An 18,016-nucleotide genomic window follows, 5' to 3' on the forward strand; every position below is an offset into this window, starting at 1 on the left:
TTGGGAGCTAAAAATTATGAAAGGATACTGAATAACACCAACTTAAGAGCCACAAATAAAAATACTTATTCACCAAGGTTCTATTAATCACAAGGATTAAAGAGTGATCACACATGTATTAAAAGACAAATTCATATCACAGTTCCAAAATAAAAAAAATTCAATTATGTTGGTAAACTAAAATCCTACAAGAGTATAAGAGGTTGAGCTGAGATGAACTATTACACTGCAACATTAAAAAACCCAAAAAAACAACAACATAGGAAAAGAGACCCCTTTACATTCAGGGTAGGAAAAAGCTTTTTATTCTATGATTGTTGTTTCATAGGAGAGCATTTATGTTTCAAAAACACAGGTAATTGAAACACAACAATAACAGCACACATACAGTGAAGCTGATTTAAATATTACATATAGGATAACATCTTTTATAAAAGAGGTCGAGATCGGGTTGGGTGATATTCAGCCTTCTCCCATCAAAGCAACCCCCAGCTGTATGCAATGCTAACTCCAGTAAGGAAATTGGACCCAGAATTTCCCATCATCTAATTAGAAGCAAGAGATCTGCTGATCCTTAGTCAGAGTTGGGAAAGCTGTCTTCACCTTTGCCCATCAAAGGTTTGAGGTTCAGCTATTGGTTTGAGTACCTGAGTCAAACTTGTCTTTATCAACAGAACCAACAGAGCAGCAGTTAAGAGTAGACTGTATTTTGTTGTCTTATGCTGATTAAAAAAAGAGACTCTGTCTCTTTTTTTATTATCTGTTTCATTATCTTGGATAATGAAAGACACTGAGGGTTAAAAAAATCAATTTCCAAGAAAATATCCTTTTCTTTCTTTCCATTTAAAATCTAAAATTCCTTTTGTTGAATGCAAAGCTGTTAAATTTGATTTTCAGAGGCACCCTCATCATTAGTGGACTTCCTTTCTATTTTTAAAAGGTGACTGCTAATGTCAAAAGACAAGTTTTTTAGGCACTTCCCATGGGAATTCCTTTCTTCCAAAGTGACCATAGCATGCAGTCTTCTGGTAAATGGGCTTTTTCAGATCCAAATCCCTGTGTATATAATAAAAAGAAGTGAAAATTTGTCATATTAAGATACTTCATGATAACTACTATTAAAATCCTGATGTTGAGAGCCATCTTAGTCGAACAAGCATATTCTGGAGATGCAAGCATACCAATGAACATGTCCAGTGGGGACAATAAAAGAGATAACAAAACTTAAATGTCAAGCACTTTAGGACTACAGACCTTGTTATTGAGAATTATTAATTGTAGGTGAAAACATGAAATAATTTTCAATTAATTTTGTAAAACAAAACATTTGTTTTCACAGTAAAATAATATAAAATTCTTGCAATACAAAAGTTGTTTTATTTAAATTCCATATACCATTGAAGGCCAAATGCTGAAAGTATATGCTGCATATGAAACTTAAAAAATATGTCTGTAATCTTAAAATATATGGCACATGGGGAGAACCATAAAAACTATCGACTGTAAATACTGACAAAATGACAGAATGAAAGTCCTCCTGTACTGCATGGAACAATCCCCTGCTAGTTCAAGAGGCTGCCTCTTACAGTGCAACAGCCAAAGGTTTTGCAAGAAGTCATTTCTAGGATGTGACCACCAAGATATTTTCCTTTCTGTGTGTTTCTATACCTGACAATGACTCCAGGCCGAAGATCAAAGTTTTTGTGTACAATGTCCAGCAGCTCTTTCTCTGTTTTTTTGGAAGTTCCATAAGTGAACAGTGAAATGGACAGTGGATGAGCAACCCCAATGGCATAAGAAACCTGTGTGAAAAAATGTACCATAATTAGCCAATAAACACTGCACCTCAGAGGACAACAGTATGCCGCAGAAGAAAGCATTCATTTATGAATCTCCTTATGCAAACAAAGGCCTCTTCTTCACTTATCACATTTGCACAATCTATATTTGTAGGAAAAAAAGAGAATACTTTGAAAATGCTGAGGTCTCTGGATAAATTTCTTCCCCATTACCCAGTCACCCCATTCTCATTTCCATAACAGTAAGTGTCAGAGGCTTGAGGGCTCGATAAAAGTCAGAAAAATGGCCCATAAAAAGAAAGTTAAATGAACAGTTCCAGCTCCAAGAAGCTGCTATTAGTGACATTACAGTGGTTTTGAACCAAGCACATCAAGTCTTCCTTTCTTCAACCCCAAACCATCACCAAGACCTCTTCTACTACAGTGCCTTGTACAATGCATATTCAATCTGAAAAGGAAGTATCTTTTTGAGAAGAGCAACATTCTTGGCAAACCCTACCTGGACCAGGACACGGCGGCAGAGCCCAGCTTTCACAAGAGACTTGGCCACCCAGCGGGCTGCGTACGCAGCCGACCGGTCCACCTTCGTGTAGTCCTTGCCCGAAAAGGCACCACCTCCGTGTGCTCCCCAGCCACCGTAAGTGTCCACTATGATCTTCCGCCCAGTAACACCGGCATCACCCTAAATCAGCAACAGAATTTGTCCATTTTACAACCCGTTCTGTGGTAAGTCTCAAACAAGGCTGTGCATTCCTTAAGGAGACTAGAACAACGTGTAAGTTAGGTCACCACACAGGGAATGCTGTGGGGTAGCTGAAGGAATGAACTTGTCTCACCAAGCTACAGCAGTGGCTATAATTGTTCTTTAAAGCCAGATTCACAAAACAAGCCATCCACGAATTTGTCAAGCAAAGAGGTTTACACACAGATAGCTAGAGCGTGAACTTCCTGTTTTAAAAGTGAATATTCCTGGCAATATGGAAACTTTGGTTTAGAAATTATGCACCTATGATACTCAAACCAATTACAGAATATTGCTAAAAAACTATGTGCCATGTAGGAACCACTGAGAGATTTCACACTGTTTTAAAAAAACTAAAACTCACATACAAAAACTCTCCAAAAAAACCCACAGCAAAAGAATCCAGGTTTTCATATCTTTTGGTCAAAATCTGAAGTTGTGTGAATATTAAATAGTAAACAAGATTTTTTTATTTACCATCAAAAGGTATTTCAGTTCTACCTTATACATCATTATATGGCTGCTGACACCCAGCAGATTCAGTTTAGTGTCAAGAGACCGTTATACAAATATGTACTAAAAACCACATTTCCAACTCCAAATTATTTATAGTCTAATTTAAACTGTACACAACAGCTATGGAGTACTAGGCAGTAATAGGTAACTGAGAAGGAAGGATTACTTCTTTCTAAGAACAGATACTTATAGATGAATATTCTAAATATTAAATAAGGAAGTGCAGATGTTTAGCTGCCTATACAACTATCCTGACTGCTCCTTACAAGAACTTTATCTTTTCATTTGATCTGGGTTAGCTGATCAAGAGCTGACTACTTGTCTGACCCCTGCAATCTACTAAATCCTTAAGCTTTTGGTGTGAATGGAAATGTGTTCAAATTTGAAATTCAGTAACCACCTGTGCAGGCAGATTTGAAATTTTTTGTCTCAAAACATCATGTCACTAAAATTCATCTGCTGGAATGTTTGCATGGCAAACACAAGTGGAGAGTCAAAGTTTTTCTTAGGAAGGCTATGCACATACACAGAAGAAAACCTTTGGCACTGTTTGTGTAATTCTGCTAGGGAAGGAGCAAGATGCAAATCCAAATTTCAGATAACTGAGGTTGCCCAAAGGAACCTGTCCTCAGGTTCTTCTGCTTGACTCATCCTTAATTTTTGATGGCACAGATAGTTGCAATGAGAACACCTTGTGTGCCCTCATGACTTGACAGCAGAACGGAGTGAGAGGGAGAGAAATAAATGGACATGTGAAAGGGTGCTTCAAAGATGCTGAACAAGCATAAAAGCATCTGTAAAGCATGTGAAAGTCATTATTGTGAAGAGCTGTAATGTCCTCACTGCACCAGAGGGTTTTGCTGTTGGGAAAACAGTGACAGTAGCAAAACTAATGATTTTGCCATAGCCAGAATTCAAGGCACCACTGCACTCAAACACATAAAGTGAAAATCCTGAGTAAAATGCATATGCCTTTCTTAGATGAACTGAGTTGGAGGTTAAGGCAGCTTTCTACAGCTAGCCTTGTTAAAAATGTAACTGAATAACACTTCTCTGAAAAGTAACCAGAAAGTTCAAGATGTTCAAGACAAGAAAAGAAATAGTCATTTTCTGGTTGCTGCAATGCTCTTGTAAATTGCACAAGTGATGATAGCAGTTGTAAGGTCACGGACACATAGGCTGATTGGCCCATACTAAGTAAACTTAGCCCAGGTTTAAAAAGCTGTAAACAGACACTTTGACGTGCCTCTGTTTGTATGTGCAAACATATGCAATAGACCTCTAGCTAGTACACATCTGAAAGATTTACATTTTTAATGGGTGCAGCTCACTGCACACATAAAAATTTTCATATATGTAGCCTGTTTTTGTGTGTAGCTATGATTGCTGCATTGGTTCATTCACTTCAAGTTACAGCTCAAGTTTGACTCTCCACTTATAGTCTAGGATGTCAGTGATACACAAAATTACAGTGCTACAACCAATTCAATTGCAGAAAAATACATTTTTTATAGGATCATTATTATAGTGATTAATCTCAACACCTTCCTACCTGTTGCATGGCACTAACATAAAAAAGACACAGCATCTTAGAAATAACTCTGGTAAATTCCAGTAAGTGAATGAATTTGAACAACAAAGGAAAAACAGTGTCTACTTGGATTTACTGTAAAATTGAACCTAATTTCAGGAATGAGCTTTGAAATTTTGCTATGGTAGTTCTGAAAGGATCTGAAGACTAAAACATTGGTAACGGTGAATTTGTTTGCAAAAACTAAATCTGAGAGAGTGGAAGTTCTGCCTGACTTCTGTGAGTGTAGGATCAAATTATAAATCCCAGCTCCTGCATTGCCCAAATAAAGTAAAAGGAACATTTATTTTCTCACCAGAAGAAGCCTATTAGGGCTGATTTTCAGGACAGATGAACACCTTCAGCTCTTACTGGTGTCAGGCAGAACAGTGAGAGCTATGCAGATCTGAAAATCAGGTTCACTGTAAGACAAGTAAACCTTCTCTTTGTCCATCTCTCTGTGAGAAATGCTTCCCATGAGAAAGGACTGCATGTCACATTCCAGTGCTGGTCTCAAGAGGGTTTGAGGAAACTTGGAGCTGGGCTGTACATTCCACATGCAGTGTAAGATTCAGCTCAACTTGCCTGCCTAGTCACAACACGTGTACAATGTAACCACGTCCTCAAAGGTTACTTTGGCATGAAATCCTGAGCCCTTCTCCCACATATAACTGCAGGAAAAACTTGCACTAAGCAGCTGTCGCCTTACACCTAAGGACAGATGTGCCAAAAAACTGAGCATTTAAGACACACGCACAGAGTGAAAGGCAAGCCCATAAGAGCACCAAAACAACACAAGACAAACCTGAGGCCCTCCAATAACAAAACGTCCACTAGGTTGAAGGTGATAAACAGTATTCTCATCCAAGTATTTTGCAGGGACAACATCTTGGATCACACGTTCCTTCAGGGTTCTGCGCATGTTCTCCAGCGAGATGGTTTCATCATGCTGCACGGATATCACAATGGTGTGCACGCGCACTGGGACCACTGCTCCGTTCTTCTGGATATACTGAACTGTGACCTGAATGGAACGGGGAGAATGAGGAAGAAAACATCAAAGTTGCTATAAAATGTATTGCTGGTATTCATCAAATGTCATGCACACTACTCCAAAAGTAAAACTGTAGCAAAATCTCAGTGGTGATAGACATTATACTGATCACTGTTCACATTGTTGCCAGGGTATGAGAAATGAAGCCTATTTTCTCACTTCATATTTTCTATGCTATGGAAGAAAAAAAAACCCAAACCAAACCAAACAAAAAATAACCCCACAAAACTCATCTGGTAGACCATCTGATTCTCTATGAAATCATCCAAAATGTGTCTTTTAGTTGGGATTTCCATCAAAACTCCCAAGCCTCAGAAATTTACATTCTCAGTGCATCTTGAAAATGTCAGCCCAAATCCCTAAATACAAATAAATCCTTTGGATGTCCTGCCAAGTTTTCAATGAGTACAAACCACTTAAGCCTGAGGGATTAAATGTCTCCTCACTGGTAGGTGGTTAAGGGCTCCGATACAAGTTAACCATTTTCCAACAGTCAAGCAGACAGTATCACAAGCAGTGGAAAAGCTTTATGTGTTACTTGTAGGTTATCCTGATACCTTAACACCTTTTCTTTCCAGAAATACTAAATGGTTTTGAAGACAGCAATTGATGTGCTCGGTTTTCAGCTATCTGGACAACCATAGCAGTATTTACCTGTGTCTTAGAGTCAGGTCTCAGCCAAGGAAGTTCTCCATTACGCCTCAGCTCTGCTAACCTGGCATTCAGTTTATGAGCTAGAATAATTGTTAGAGGCATACATTCTTCTGTCTCATCAGTTGCATAACCAAACATCAAACCCTAGAGGGGGAGAAAATGTACTTCAATCACTGTTAATGGCACCACAACCAAAGACAATGAGATTTCATCTGAAGCAAAGAGTAAACAGTACCCTCAGGTTTACTTTCTCCTGTTTTACATTACAGTGCAAGAAGCCTAAACTCAAATCAGGCTCCAGCATGTTACAGTGTAATGAGAAACAAACCATGTTCCTAGATTTTTCAACTGGAAGCCTGAAGGTTTAGATGTTGAACTGGAAACCTGGACAAAAATGGAGATGTTTCTGTGAAAAGAAAAAAAAAAAAAACAAAACAACAACCAAAACAAAACCAACAAAACCCAACAACAACAAAAACTCCAACTAGATTCTTTCACAGAAAAAAAAATAATCTGCTAGAGAAAAAGTTTAAGGACTATTTTGTCATAGCAAAAATGTTATCAGTAGCCTGAAAAGGTTGCAGAGGCTTTTGTGTATGAGTACAGACACAGACACTGCAGTTTGCATCTGAAATGACAGTAGAATGGGATGCGAGCACTCCATGAAGGACATTCCATTCACCAGTTTAAGGCACCTGCCTTAGGTTTTTTAATACCATATGCTTCTAGTCACAGCTTCTACCAGTATTCACTCATGTTCCCAGATTATAATTTGTTAAATAGAGTTAGAAGCATTTCCTTTTATGGACAAAGGGAGAAAGAATAGACAGGAATGTACTTGGATGGGAATGGGAAGGGAGGTCACCAAAGTGCCAAAGAAAGTCAGATATCTTTTCATCTTATGTAGTATTATGACTCCATGACAGTATAAACCCATTTTAATTTAGTCCTTAAGGGATTTTTTGAACAATATTAGTTTTCCTCCTGTACTCTGATACCTTAACTTACAGTTTTCCACAGCATTGTTATAAACTAGATATTACTTCTAATGGTAACTACTGTAAATGCTAAACTCACTCATACTGGCATCAGTCAGATTATGGAGTTTTTGTGTTGGTATCTCTCTCTTAGGAACATACCATAATTACCTACATGTGTTATTTAGCTCACAGAAATGCAGTTTGGACAGCCTTAATTATGTGGAATACCTATTACAAAAGCTGCCTCCGGGAAATAAGCGAGAGTTAAAAGCACTCTGGCATTCTTTGTGCTAATGCTGAGGATAGTGGAAACATCGCCTAATTTTTGGCTGTACAAAATCTCAAAAGCTCTGTGAAAGTGAAAAGATCCCTTGTTTATTCCATCTTACATGACAAGTCTTGTTGCAAGATGAATGGACTGATGAACCTAAATCTACTCAGCAAAAACATGAAATACGTAAGCAAAAAAACTTTTGCTAAGTTCTAAAGGGCACCTCCTCAGCTACTACCGACTGCAAGAGCTCTCCTTACTTGAATGGAGTGCTAAAACAAGCAAGAGGACAAGCCTGCTCTCAAAGAACTTTCAACTGTTTAATAAAATTTTGGGGTAGCCCAAGATAGAAGTGTGGAAATATTTTGACAAGGGTTTTGACAAAGAAAATAGGGCAGTAAGATGGGGTAAACTTTTTCTACTAAAACATCTTCGATGCTTTAGATGGGATGCCATGTGTACCTGATCTCCAGCACCAACATCCTCTTCATTCCTGTGTAGATGAACACCTTGGGCAATATCAGGTGACTGCTGTTCCAGTGCCACTAAAACATTACAAGTCTTGTAGTCAAAGCCTATTTGGAAAAAAAGAATAGCAATGAATTAGCTTTTTCTGTCACGATTAGCAAAAGTAACATGGAACCATATGACAAAAATTTCATCTTATATAGGATACCACATTCAGAACACAAAACCTTTCCACTGTTTTCAGTAATTATTTTGTAAATACTACACTTGAAACCTTTTTTAGGATGGTGTGGGGTATACAGGGTTGCCTTTACTGCTTGTTGATGCTTATTTTCTCCTGCACTGGCTCCCTGTGCCAAGCCCATTCAAATTATTAATGTCAACTCAGAAAATTAGACAAAAAGGTAAATAATGATTCTCTCCAAAATAAATAGTTATAAAACCTTCTACATAAATTCCTGGAAGACGATGTTTTCAGCAACTGAAGGCTCTGCTCTCTAACACATCATTTTAATACATGTAAGGTAGTGTCTGTGCCTAAATCTCTCATGGGGCTTTGTGTGAACCACAAACAGAGAAAAAAAAAAACAGATTCAAGTCTCACAGCAAATCTTGAAGTGGGAATTTACACGACTTTCAAAGACAAAAAGTAAAGTTTTAAAAAGAAATTGGAAGAAGATTGTGGAAAAATTTCCCACCTGTTCCCAGGTATATTGGTAGTAACTTGCTTCTCTCTAAATCCAACCTTTCCTAGAACTGTAGCCACTGACAGCTGCTGACCAAACTTATGTTCAGCCAGTACAACATATGCACATGTCCATATGCATATGATCCACTTGAATGCTCTTCACCCCCTTTTAAAGTAAACTATGTAGAAAATTGTATTTTTGTATAATAGTTTGGTTTAAGGTTTTTTTTTACTTCTAGAAATTGCTTTTTACTGGGTCACTGCATCTCCCCTCATAATTTTTGGCAGTTAGGATAAACAAGAGATTTACAACCTACTAGATTTGCCAGTGTTTTCTATAAGCACTGCTGTTACATGATACTGGAGGCAACGTGCAGATGTGCTGCAGTAATATTCTCCCACCACAATCTCCCTGCAAATTCAATAGCAATTAAAGGACTGCAGTAAACAACTTTTTAACCAAAAGCTCTTAAAAGATACACTCCACTGTAACAGACTACTTGGAATAGTTATATTTTATAAACAGACACATGCAAATCAGAAAGTTAAATGTGTTTGGTACATTTTGTCGTTTTAATCATCTGCACATCACACAAAACAGGTCTGCACTGCACCCTCCTCAAGTAGTTCTTCAGAGCTAACAGAGCACCCTCCACACTGAGAACCAGCTTTACACCTGGAATTCCAGATGGTACCACAGTACAAAAATATAAAGGTACAATAAAATGAACCAGGTAACTATTTTGGCCTTATATCACATTTCAAAGTGTTGTCTGTCTATTCACAATTCAGTTTCTTACTTACTGGGGTAAAGCCAGAAAGTGTATCATGTAGCACCGTGTAAGAAGCTTTCACATAGTATGTTCAGTTCTTATCAGGCTTGCTAAAGTCCATGTATGGAACTGGTGACAGACCTGTTTTGCAGTTGCCTATTGCTTGCTCTTTCAGGATTTCATGAGTTTTCCACCAACCTTTAGCTGAATCATCATAGCCAATATGTCTAATTGCATCTCGGACAACTCTCTGATAATCCACAATAGCACGAGATGTGATCTCCCCACAGAGCAACACCATTCCTGTCTTACATACTGTCTCTGAAAAGAGAGATGAAAAGAGGATTACAAGAGCAGAAGCAGCCAGCCTAGTAAGAAAAATAACTGTGTTTGTGACAATGGTGATTTTGAGAGATCTATTGGGTGTATACTGTGTAAATCCTTTCTACCCATATTTTTAGCATTATTATCTCCTTCCATAACAAATTTATTTCATATTCACCATATGCCTGAAAGTAAGGAGAAGACTAATGTGTCCTATTTACAAATGGGAAAGTCAAAACACTGAGCATGATCCAGTGATTGATATGCACCAACTTTAGAGAAATTTAGCACTAAACCATGATTTTAAATCCACTTAAACAGTGTAAGGTATATACTGAGGCTAAATAAAACTAATCAGTGATCAACTATTTTGAAAACTTGCCTCCAGTCCCAGCAGGAAGAATCTGAAGATGGGGTTTAGTTACATAATACATGAACTGCAGTAATAACCCGAGATTTGATGGTACAACTCCTTCTAAGTAGATTTCAAAAACAAGCAGGAACTTAGACTGAAAAAACAGTACTTTATTAAATAAATAAACTTGTCAATAAAACATTCAAATATTCTTTAAAAAATCCACTCTAATCAAGTCTGTTTCTTCCAGGACAATTCAGTCCACACACAAAATCTACAGCCAGCTTAAGCTTCAGTCTTTATAAAAACTTTTACTGTTTCTTCTCATTTCTCCTTCTCTTCAAGACTGAATTCTTATGTCATTTTCTTGAGAGTGAAATGAGCTAGCTCTTTTCAACATCCTAAAAAAAGAATGTGTGATGACTTAAAGCCAAGTAGTAAACAACTTACCACAAGCAACCTTGGCATTCGGGTCCTGTCTGAGGTGGGCGTCTAGCACAGCATCGCTGATTTGATCGCAGATTTTATCTGCAAGACATCAAAGCTGTGATTCAAAACTGTAGCACTCAATACAAACCATGGACTGCTTGCACCACTTTGAGTAGGTATTTCAGAAAGGAATTCTTTTATTGCTTATTACTGGCATATGTAATCCAGCTAAATAGAAAGATGTATGAAACATCCTGCAAAAAACCTCCCTAGATACAGTGGGGAATTTACTTACTGGTGTAAACTAACAGTGCCTATCACTTTACCTGCAGTTTTTTGCACTTAGGTACGAAACAATGAACAGAGGATGAGGTTTTCCTCCCAACCTTCTCCTTCTCTAACACCACAAGCCAATACAGCATGCCCTCCACACCAGGGATATTCTAACAGAGAGATGATGTTCCGCCACCAGCTTCCATTGCCCTAGCAGAAAGTTAGAATGTATCTGACCAACACTGTGGGTAAAGCCTAAGAAAGTATTTAGATCAATACAGATAATCACAGCTCAGTTGAAAGCCTGTTCCAGGTTTGCTTTTTGTCACTGCTTCCTACCATCCAGCAATGATGCCTCCTAAAAACGCCTGCACCTAAGGCAGCAGAAGGAGTACGCACACAGAAGCAAGAAGGGTTTATCAACTGAAGTTTGCCTGAAGTAAATCTTTAGTTACCTGCCAAGTAGAAAGCTTTCAACTCAGGTTTATCATAATAATCTTTTATCTTTTTTTATTTCTTTCTTTTCTCATGTTTATAACAAATGTTGAATCTTATTCAAATAATGTAGCTAATCTAATGAACACAAAAGGGTAGCACTCACAGCAATGCCTTCTACATGAAAATAGAAATTTTCTCATATAATTTAATTGTATCATTCTTTTAAAAAAAGTCCAGTATTGCATACTGTGCTTAGACTTTGCCATAACACGCTGTGTGGCAAAATAAATTAATTTCCTACCTTGCCCTGTGCAACACAATCTGTTGGAAAGCAATGTTTTGTAAAAGTCTGTCATTAGAGGCTTTTAATACATTTAACCTCAAATCAAAACAAATTCTCATTTATTTTCAGGAAGATGGTGTACATTTAGCTAAGAGGGACAAATCAAAAACTGGAGAACCAATGTGATTCTGACACTCTTGTCTCCCATATTAGCCTCTTCAACACAAAAAGGATGAACATGAAATACAATTAACAAATGTCAGCTGCATTGGAACCTTCAACCTTACAAGAACTGTACATGGATTACTAAATCTGGGACAATTATTAGCAAACAGGAATCAGATACCATTCTTGCAATTTAATCAGACGTCCAACTGAACCTTGTTTAGTAAGGCTGGGGGCACAGGTGGCAGGAGTGATTGAAATGTATCTCTGCTTGATCTCTTCAAATTTTTCATTTTTATAAGGAAATAGAGCCATATTTTCAAGCATAAAAGCAAAAGTTGTTGAAGAAAATATGTAATTTTTGATTACCTGGGTAAAACAACAAAACAAATGGGGTTAGAATGACCCTTCTAGTGCAGGTCCAATGTCCTGTTGGTTCTAGTGGCCAGGATTGTTTTTTTGTCTTTTTTTCACCACCCAGGATTTCTATGCCATGAACACCTTGACCCCTGTCCTTGCTCCACATGAAGCATGCCATGTGGTACAAAGAACCTTATGTGTGGGCTTTGCACGCTGTGGTTGAAATTAATTAATGAACTATAACTTCCATGAAACATCTTAAGGGACCACAAGCCATAGTAGCCAGTGAAATCAATGAGTGAAGATTTAACAGAATGCTTTCATGAGATTGATTGTTGGGGTTTTTTTTAATTAACTGTATCATTACTATCTACAGTATTTCATGGATATTGAAAGCAGCTAAATCAGATAAAGATTCAAAAAGCAAAATCTTAGAAGGGTGAGAGCCACTAAAACCATTCATCTAGAGTCACTCAGGATTCCTTTTCCCTTCAAATCTGTACATGAAAATTAGATATAATTTTAAAAGGTATAAATGAAATTCATCCATCATTTACTAGCTTGTCTGAAGAATTCTTGCATGAAATAATATTACCTGTGTATGAGGGTCAGACCAGATTATATAGTGGAGATCACTTCTGGCCTTTAAAATCTATGTGATAATCTCATCACTGAAAATAATAAATTAGGATAATTTAGTGTACTATGCTGAGAACATGCCTTTATATTAAAGTAGTCTGAGGCAAATCAGTTTGATAATTCATTACATACCTGATTATTGGTGCAAAAACCAGCAGATCTAGGGCAAACAGATCTCTAAATACAGATACAGATATATCTATCAAGACTGGAAAGAGAAATCTACCTGGATAATTGGCTGATTAATGCATTAAATTAAAGGCATGTCTATTAGCAAAGGCCTCGGGTGTAAAATAAGACCAGGCATTCTATTTTTAGTAATGCTTAGCAGGCTTTGTGCACCCTTCATTCTGTATTCAAATTTCTCATCTCAACCATCTCATTTCTCTTATCAGCTGCTAAATATGAGAGGATTTTTTTTTTCCTTTCCTTTTGGAAACAGGGAAAGCATAATGGACCACCTCTGGTGAGACATCATCATCTTTAAAAAATGCTTTCAGAGGTCAGAATTCAGTTTGTGCATCCTTTCATGTAGTGAAGTACTTTCCAATACAGTAACTTTTGCAAAAGGGATGTCTAAGCTGAGGATTTCTTGACTGAGCAGGAAAGTATTAGATAACCATGAGTTCTTTTCATGAAATCCAATCATCCCACAGACCTATCCTTACAGCAGAGATGCCAAATAGCCATGAAACAATTCTTGCTAACTATAAAATTAGTCTAGGGAGACTGATGATAAGCCCAGCCCTCAAAAGTCCAGTTATCATATTATGAAGTAAAGGAGGTGTTCAACAACAAAAGTGATCTCCAATAAATAGAAGGAGCCTCACAGTTTCCAGATAGTGGGACGTAAGTTTCTTACATGAATCTAGAATATTTAAGAGCCTAACACAAGTTCTCAGCACCTTCCCAGGAAGTTTCTCAGACTCACCACACACAGAAAAAAAAATCCTACAAAGAGCAGTAAACCCTGAAAATTTAATTTTAAAAAGCCCCACTTTTTGAAGTACAACAAACAGGTGCAACAACAATTCTGACTCTGATGGTGTAGTAAAAAAACACTGAACATTTGAAATAGCAGGGTTAATTTTCTTCAAAATAAAATTCAGTATTTTTAATGGTATTTTATTTATATCAACAGAAAAAAGAGATAATTTTAAACTAGAATGTGAAATTTTATATTCCAAATATGACAAACTTAGAAATACTCAGTTTTCTGGTAAAAAAAACAGTGAAGAAATGCAGATACTTATCATGAGCATTTCATCAAAAAATGAGCTTTCCACCAAAAAAGTTTCACTAGAAAGACTTCAAATAGCTTAATTATGCAGTACATTTTTCCTATTTAAAAGACTCTTGAGGAGTGCTAGTTGATAGCTGCAGTGATACTGCACTATTAACACTGTTTAAATATCTTGTACATCTGTTCTCTGTTCAATGTGCAGTTTACTGAAGTATTATGTATATCATTAGGTATATATAATCTTAGATATAAGGCACACAAGTATCAACTTGCTGGAAGGATCTACATTTTCTGGTTTGGGTTTTTTTTGTTTGTTTGTTTTTTGGGGTTTTTTTGTTTGTTTGTTTTTTTTCTTCTTTTGTGATTTTTTCCCCCCTGTGAATGTCTGGAGAGATAAACATATGTTTTTAATGTGGTTGAAAATCTGAGGGTGCTTTTAGCAGATGTTTGCTCTTATATTTTTTAAGATTCCTTGATACTTTCTGGAAAACTGAATGACATTTAGTTTGCAGGAAATTCCATCTGAAGTCACACCAAATAGGGAAAGGAACTATTCCTAAGTGGTTTGACATCTGTAAGACATTGTGGGGCAGAGAAACACACAATGAGTTTCAAAGCACCGTCAAACCACTGTGCAGCACAGACACGACTGGACTAAGCAAAATGGAGCAGTGACAAAAACCAGCTAACTAAATACAGAATCTTTCTCTTGCCCATGCTACTGTCTGTGTGCTTTTATTATTCTACTGAAATGAAGAAGTCTTCAGAGAATTTGGAATTTACCCCACTAAATGACTAAACGATTAAAGATCTGAAAGGGATTCCCAAATGCTACACCCAAGTGATTTTGAAGAATCTGGACTGAGAAGATGGGATAAACAGTCTTCTATAATGTCTCTGGGGAGCAGAGGTAATACCTGTATGTCAATTGCTGGCAGCTATTACTTGCTTCCAGGGAATTTGGGCTTCTCAGTGACACCCAGCTGTAGGCGTTGCACAGGTTCTTTGTATAAGGCGGTTCTTTGTATAAAATAAATAAGCACGTAATTTCTCCTGCTTTGTGTATTAAGGAGGAGGTCTCCATTAAAGCATTCAGTCCTCAGCTAATATAATCAGAACAATTCAAATTTCCACCAGACAAAGATCTGGTTCAGGATCTTTACTTCACATAATGCCCTCTAGCAAAATTATACTATCAGATACGGAAGAGAAATAATCAAGAACACGCAAATTATCCATTTTGTATAAACAGAGGAAATCAAAACTCACAATAAAATTCTATTGCTACAGATAACGTCAGAAGCCCAACTACAGCCTCAGGCACTGGGCCTCATTTTAAGAAATAGCCAAGATTTTCCTGGGTGATAAAATCCTAGTGGCATGTCTACACCTCTCATGCAAAACCAGAGAAGGAAAAGGGGGAGTTGGCCAGGATATAAGGGAGATCAATCTGCTTTCAGAAACTAAGAGCTACAGCTGGGACAATTAAGATCCATTGCTGGGCTGTGTTCAGGAACAAGAATTTGCTGCACCACCCAGAGTTACTGACTGCCAACCTGTCCTTCTTTGATCTAGAAAATCGGTATCTTCCCTTTGCCATAGGGTTTGGGTTTTCAGAACCCTACACAGAGATCTAGGCTGTTTAAGAAAGTACAAGCATCGCAGTCTTGAAAACGTCCAAGTTAATTTCTATTTTCTACTCACTCTACAATGAGCCACCCAGGTGGCCACTTCAGTTCTCAGAGTACCCAGAGACCCACCAGCCTGTGTCAGGTAAGAGGCTGTACACACATCAGACAACTGGTAACAGCATTTCTCTGCCCATATGTTTAATACAGGAGAAAAATAATGTTCATGAGGCTTAAAAGAAAGCTACTGAGCGCCAATGGAGTGCTTGGAAATAAAGAAGAGAATGTGAAGAAGAAATGAAAATAGGCCAAATTCTAAAACAAGAAACAAGATAAAAAGAGAGCCAGTAAAGGAAAGAAATCAAGGGACAAAGCTAAACCTGGGTACTCAGTTGAACTCCTTCTGATGTAAGAGTTCCCTATTATTGCCCCGAGGGGATTAAAAATAATGATTAGAGTAACATAAATTGTGACCTTTCATGTTTGGAAATACCATCATCCATTTAAAATTAGCATACTGTATAATGTTATTTTTCCTGTGAAACTACATAGCACTACAGACGCTGGATGTAATTATAAATAAATTTGAGATAGGACCTATGTCCCAAGGACAAAACCTGGCTGTCATTTTCTGACTGTGTTACATCAGAAAGAACCCCAGCTGGTTTAACCTGATGTAGCTGCCTCCACATTGATGGAGATGTACTCAATTGCATCAGCCACGGATTTGATCTGCAGTAATAAGTTTATATCATAGGAGTATCAGAACTACAGACACAAAGTTCTTATTGCCAACCTTTCTATCGTCTGCTACGTCACTCCACCCATTTATGAGTTACTCACATAACATGAACACAGACCTGAAAAAGCCTTATTATAGCAAAAAGTACAGGCCACCAAATTGGCTTCTAAAACAAATACACTTTTCAGGACATCAAATAGCCTATTGTCCCTTGGCCTCACTTGAGGGAACAGTTGCTGTTGACATAAGGTACATGTTTATGGTGGATGAATATTTGTTTTCAATAAAATTGAACTAATCTCTGCTGACCATACATAAAGTTTAGCAAATAACTGTCCACTATTTGCTTAAGCAATTCCATATATTGCATCAGATGATGGAAAGGGGCGGGAGGCAGCAAGGTTGGAAATCAGCGATTTTGCCCCTTACAGCTGCTGGAACCACTAAAAAAAGACTTTAAAACAGGCTGCTTAGGGATATTCCTTTGTGGGGTGACAGTTTTAGAGCATTGCATATGTGGAGGACAGTTTCACAGGGCCCATAAAGACATAGAAGTCAAGAAGCTAGCTATGTGTTCTTATCCATATGTGAAACTTCAGTCTGTCAGAGATACAGTACTGTCTCCACAGGAATATCGAAAAAAATTCAGATGAAAAGGAAGGAGCAGCAACCATAAGCCTCAATATCCTCCTCAGTTTAACACACACACCCTGCAAAAACACATAAACTGTTGGAAGAACCCTAGTTATAGCAGTTCTGTAGACTGTACGGACAAAGTCCAGTAAGAAGAAACAAAGTAAAAAGCACCCTGTTACATGTAACTTCTATAATAAGATTAATAGCAGATGAATTCTTCTTCAGACTTTTAAAAGATTCATCTTAAATGAAAATATTATTCTTTTTACACTTTTCCAGAGCTGGTTTCTTACCTGGGTGTCCTTCTCCCACTGACTCCGATGTGAACATGAAAGCCCCTTCATCATCCAGCGTGTAATCACATAAACCATCCACTGGTCCATTCATGGTTGTGATGCTTTTCTTGATGAATTACTATAAGCAGTGGTTGAAGAGTTCTACTTTTAGTGCCTTCTCTTTAAGGAGAAGGCTCTTTATCAGCAGGACTATGGCTGTCTTCAGTTGTTACCTCTCGCTAACTTGAATTTCAATGTGTGAAAGCAGCATGCGCTTGCATCTGGGCATGCATGCAAGGAGAATGCATGTGCCTGAAGTCTGTATCCCTACCTAGCCTGATCTGTCAGTCCCTGAGCTGCTCCTATATATGGAAAAGTGAAAGTGCCTAGATAATCATGTGAGGAAAATGGAAGAGCCCATTTCTTGGCAGGGGAGTTAGTTAACTTTAGGATATTTCACTAATTAACTCAGTTCTTGGAAACATTCCGGATTCAACCTGTGCAAGATTGGTTATCTTAGCAATTCAACTGAGCATGAAGTAACACAGGAGTACTAGTGATGGCTCAGGTCAGCTGCTTCTTCAGTTTGTCTCTCCCCTAATTCTGGGATCTATGTTGTGCTTCCAGCTGTGTGTTGGGGTTTAACAGAATAGACACAAACTCTGTAAATGCATGTCTTTCCTAACAAAAGACTGGAAGAAGTTTGCTCTG

The 18,016-nt window shown here is 37.7% G+C and overlaps 1 protein-coding gene across 1 annotated transcript; it reads right to left on the reverse strand.

Annotated features, from left to right (window-relative positions):
* Positions 1 to 282: 282 nt before the first annotated feature.
* On the reverse strand, positions 283 to 17,661 carry MAT1A (methionine adenosyltransferase 1A). The gene is made up of 9 exons (XM_050338530.1): positions 17,324 to 17,661; positions 10,645 to 10,722; positions 9,714 to 9,836; positions 8,049 to 8,161; positions 6,336 to 6,479; positions 5,433 to 5,651; positions 2,299 to 2,481; positions 1,669 to 1,802; positions 283 to 1,056 (listed from the first exon to the last, which is right to left on the reverse strand). Exons 1-9 carry the CDS (start codon positions 17,415 to 17,417, stop codon positions 954 to 956), a joined length of 1,191 nt encoding a protein of 396 aa, XP_050194487.1. The 5' UTR covers positions 17,418 to 17,661; the 3' UTR covers positions 283 to 953.
* Between the last annotated feature and the right edge of the window lie 355 nt (positions 17,662 to 18,016).

Source organism: Myiozetetes cayanensis, unplaced genomic scaffold (assembly GCF_022539395.1).
Source record: "Myiozetetes cayanensis isolate MyiCay16 unplaced genomic scaffold, myiCay2020 scf10, whole genome shotgun sequence".
NCBI lineage: Eukaryota > Metazoa > Chordata > Aves > Passeriformes > Tyrannidae > Myiozetetes > Myiozetetes cayanensis.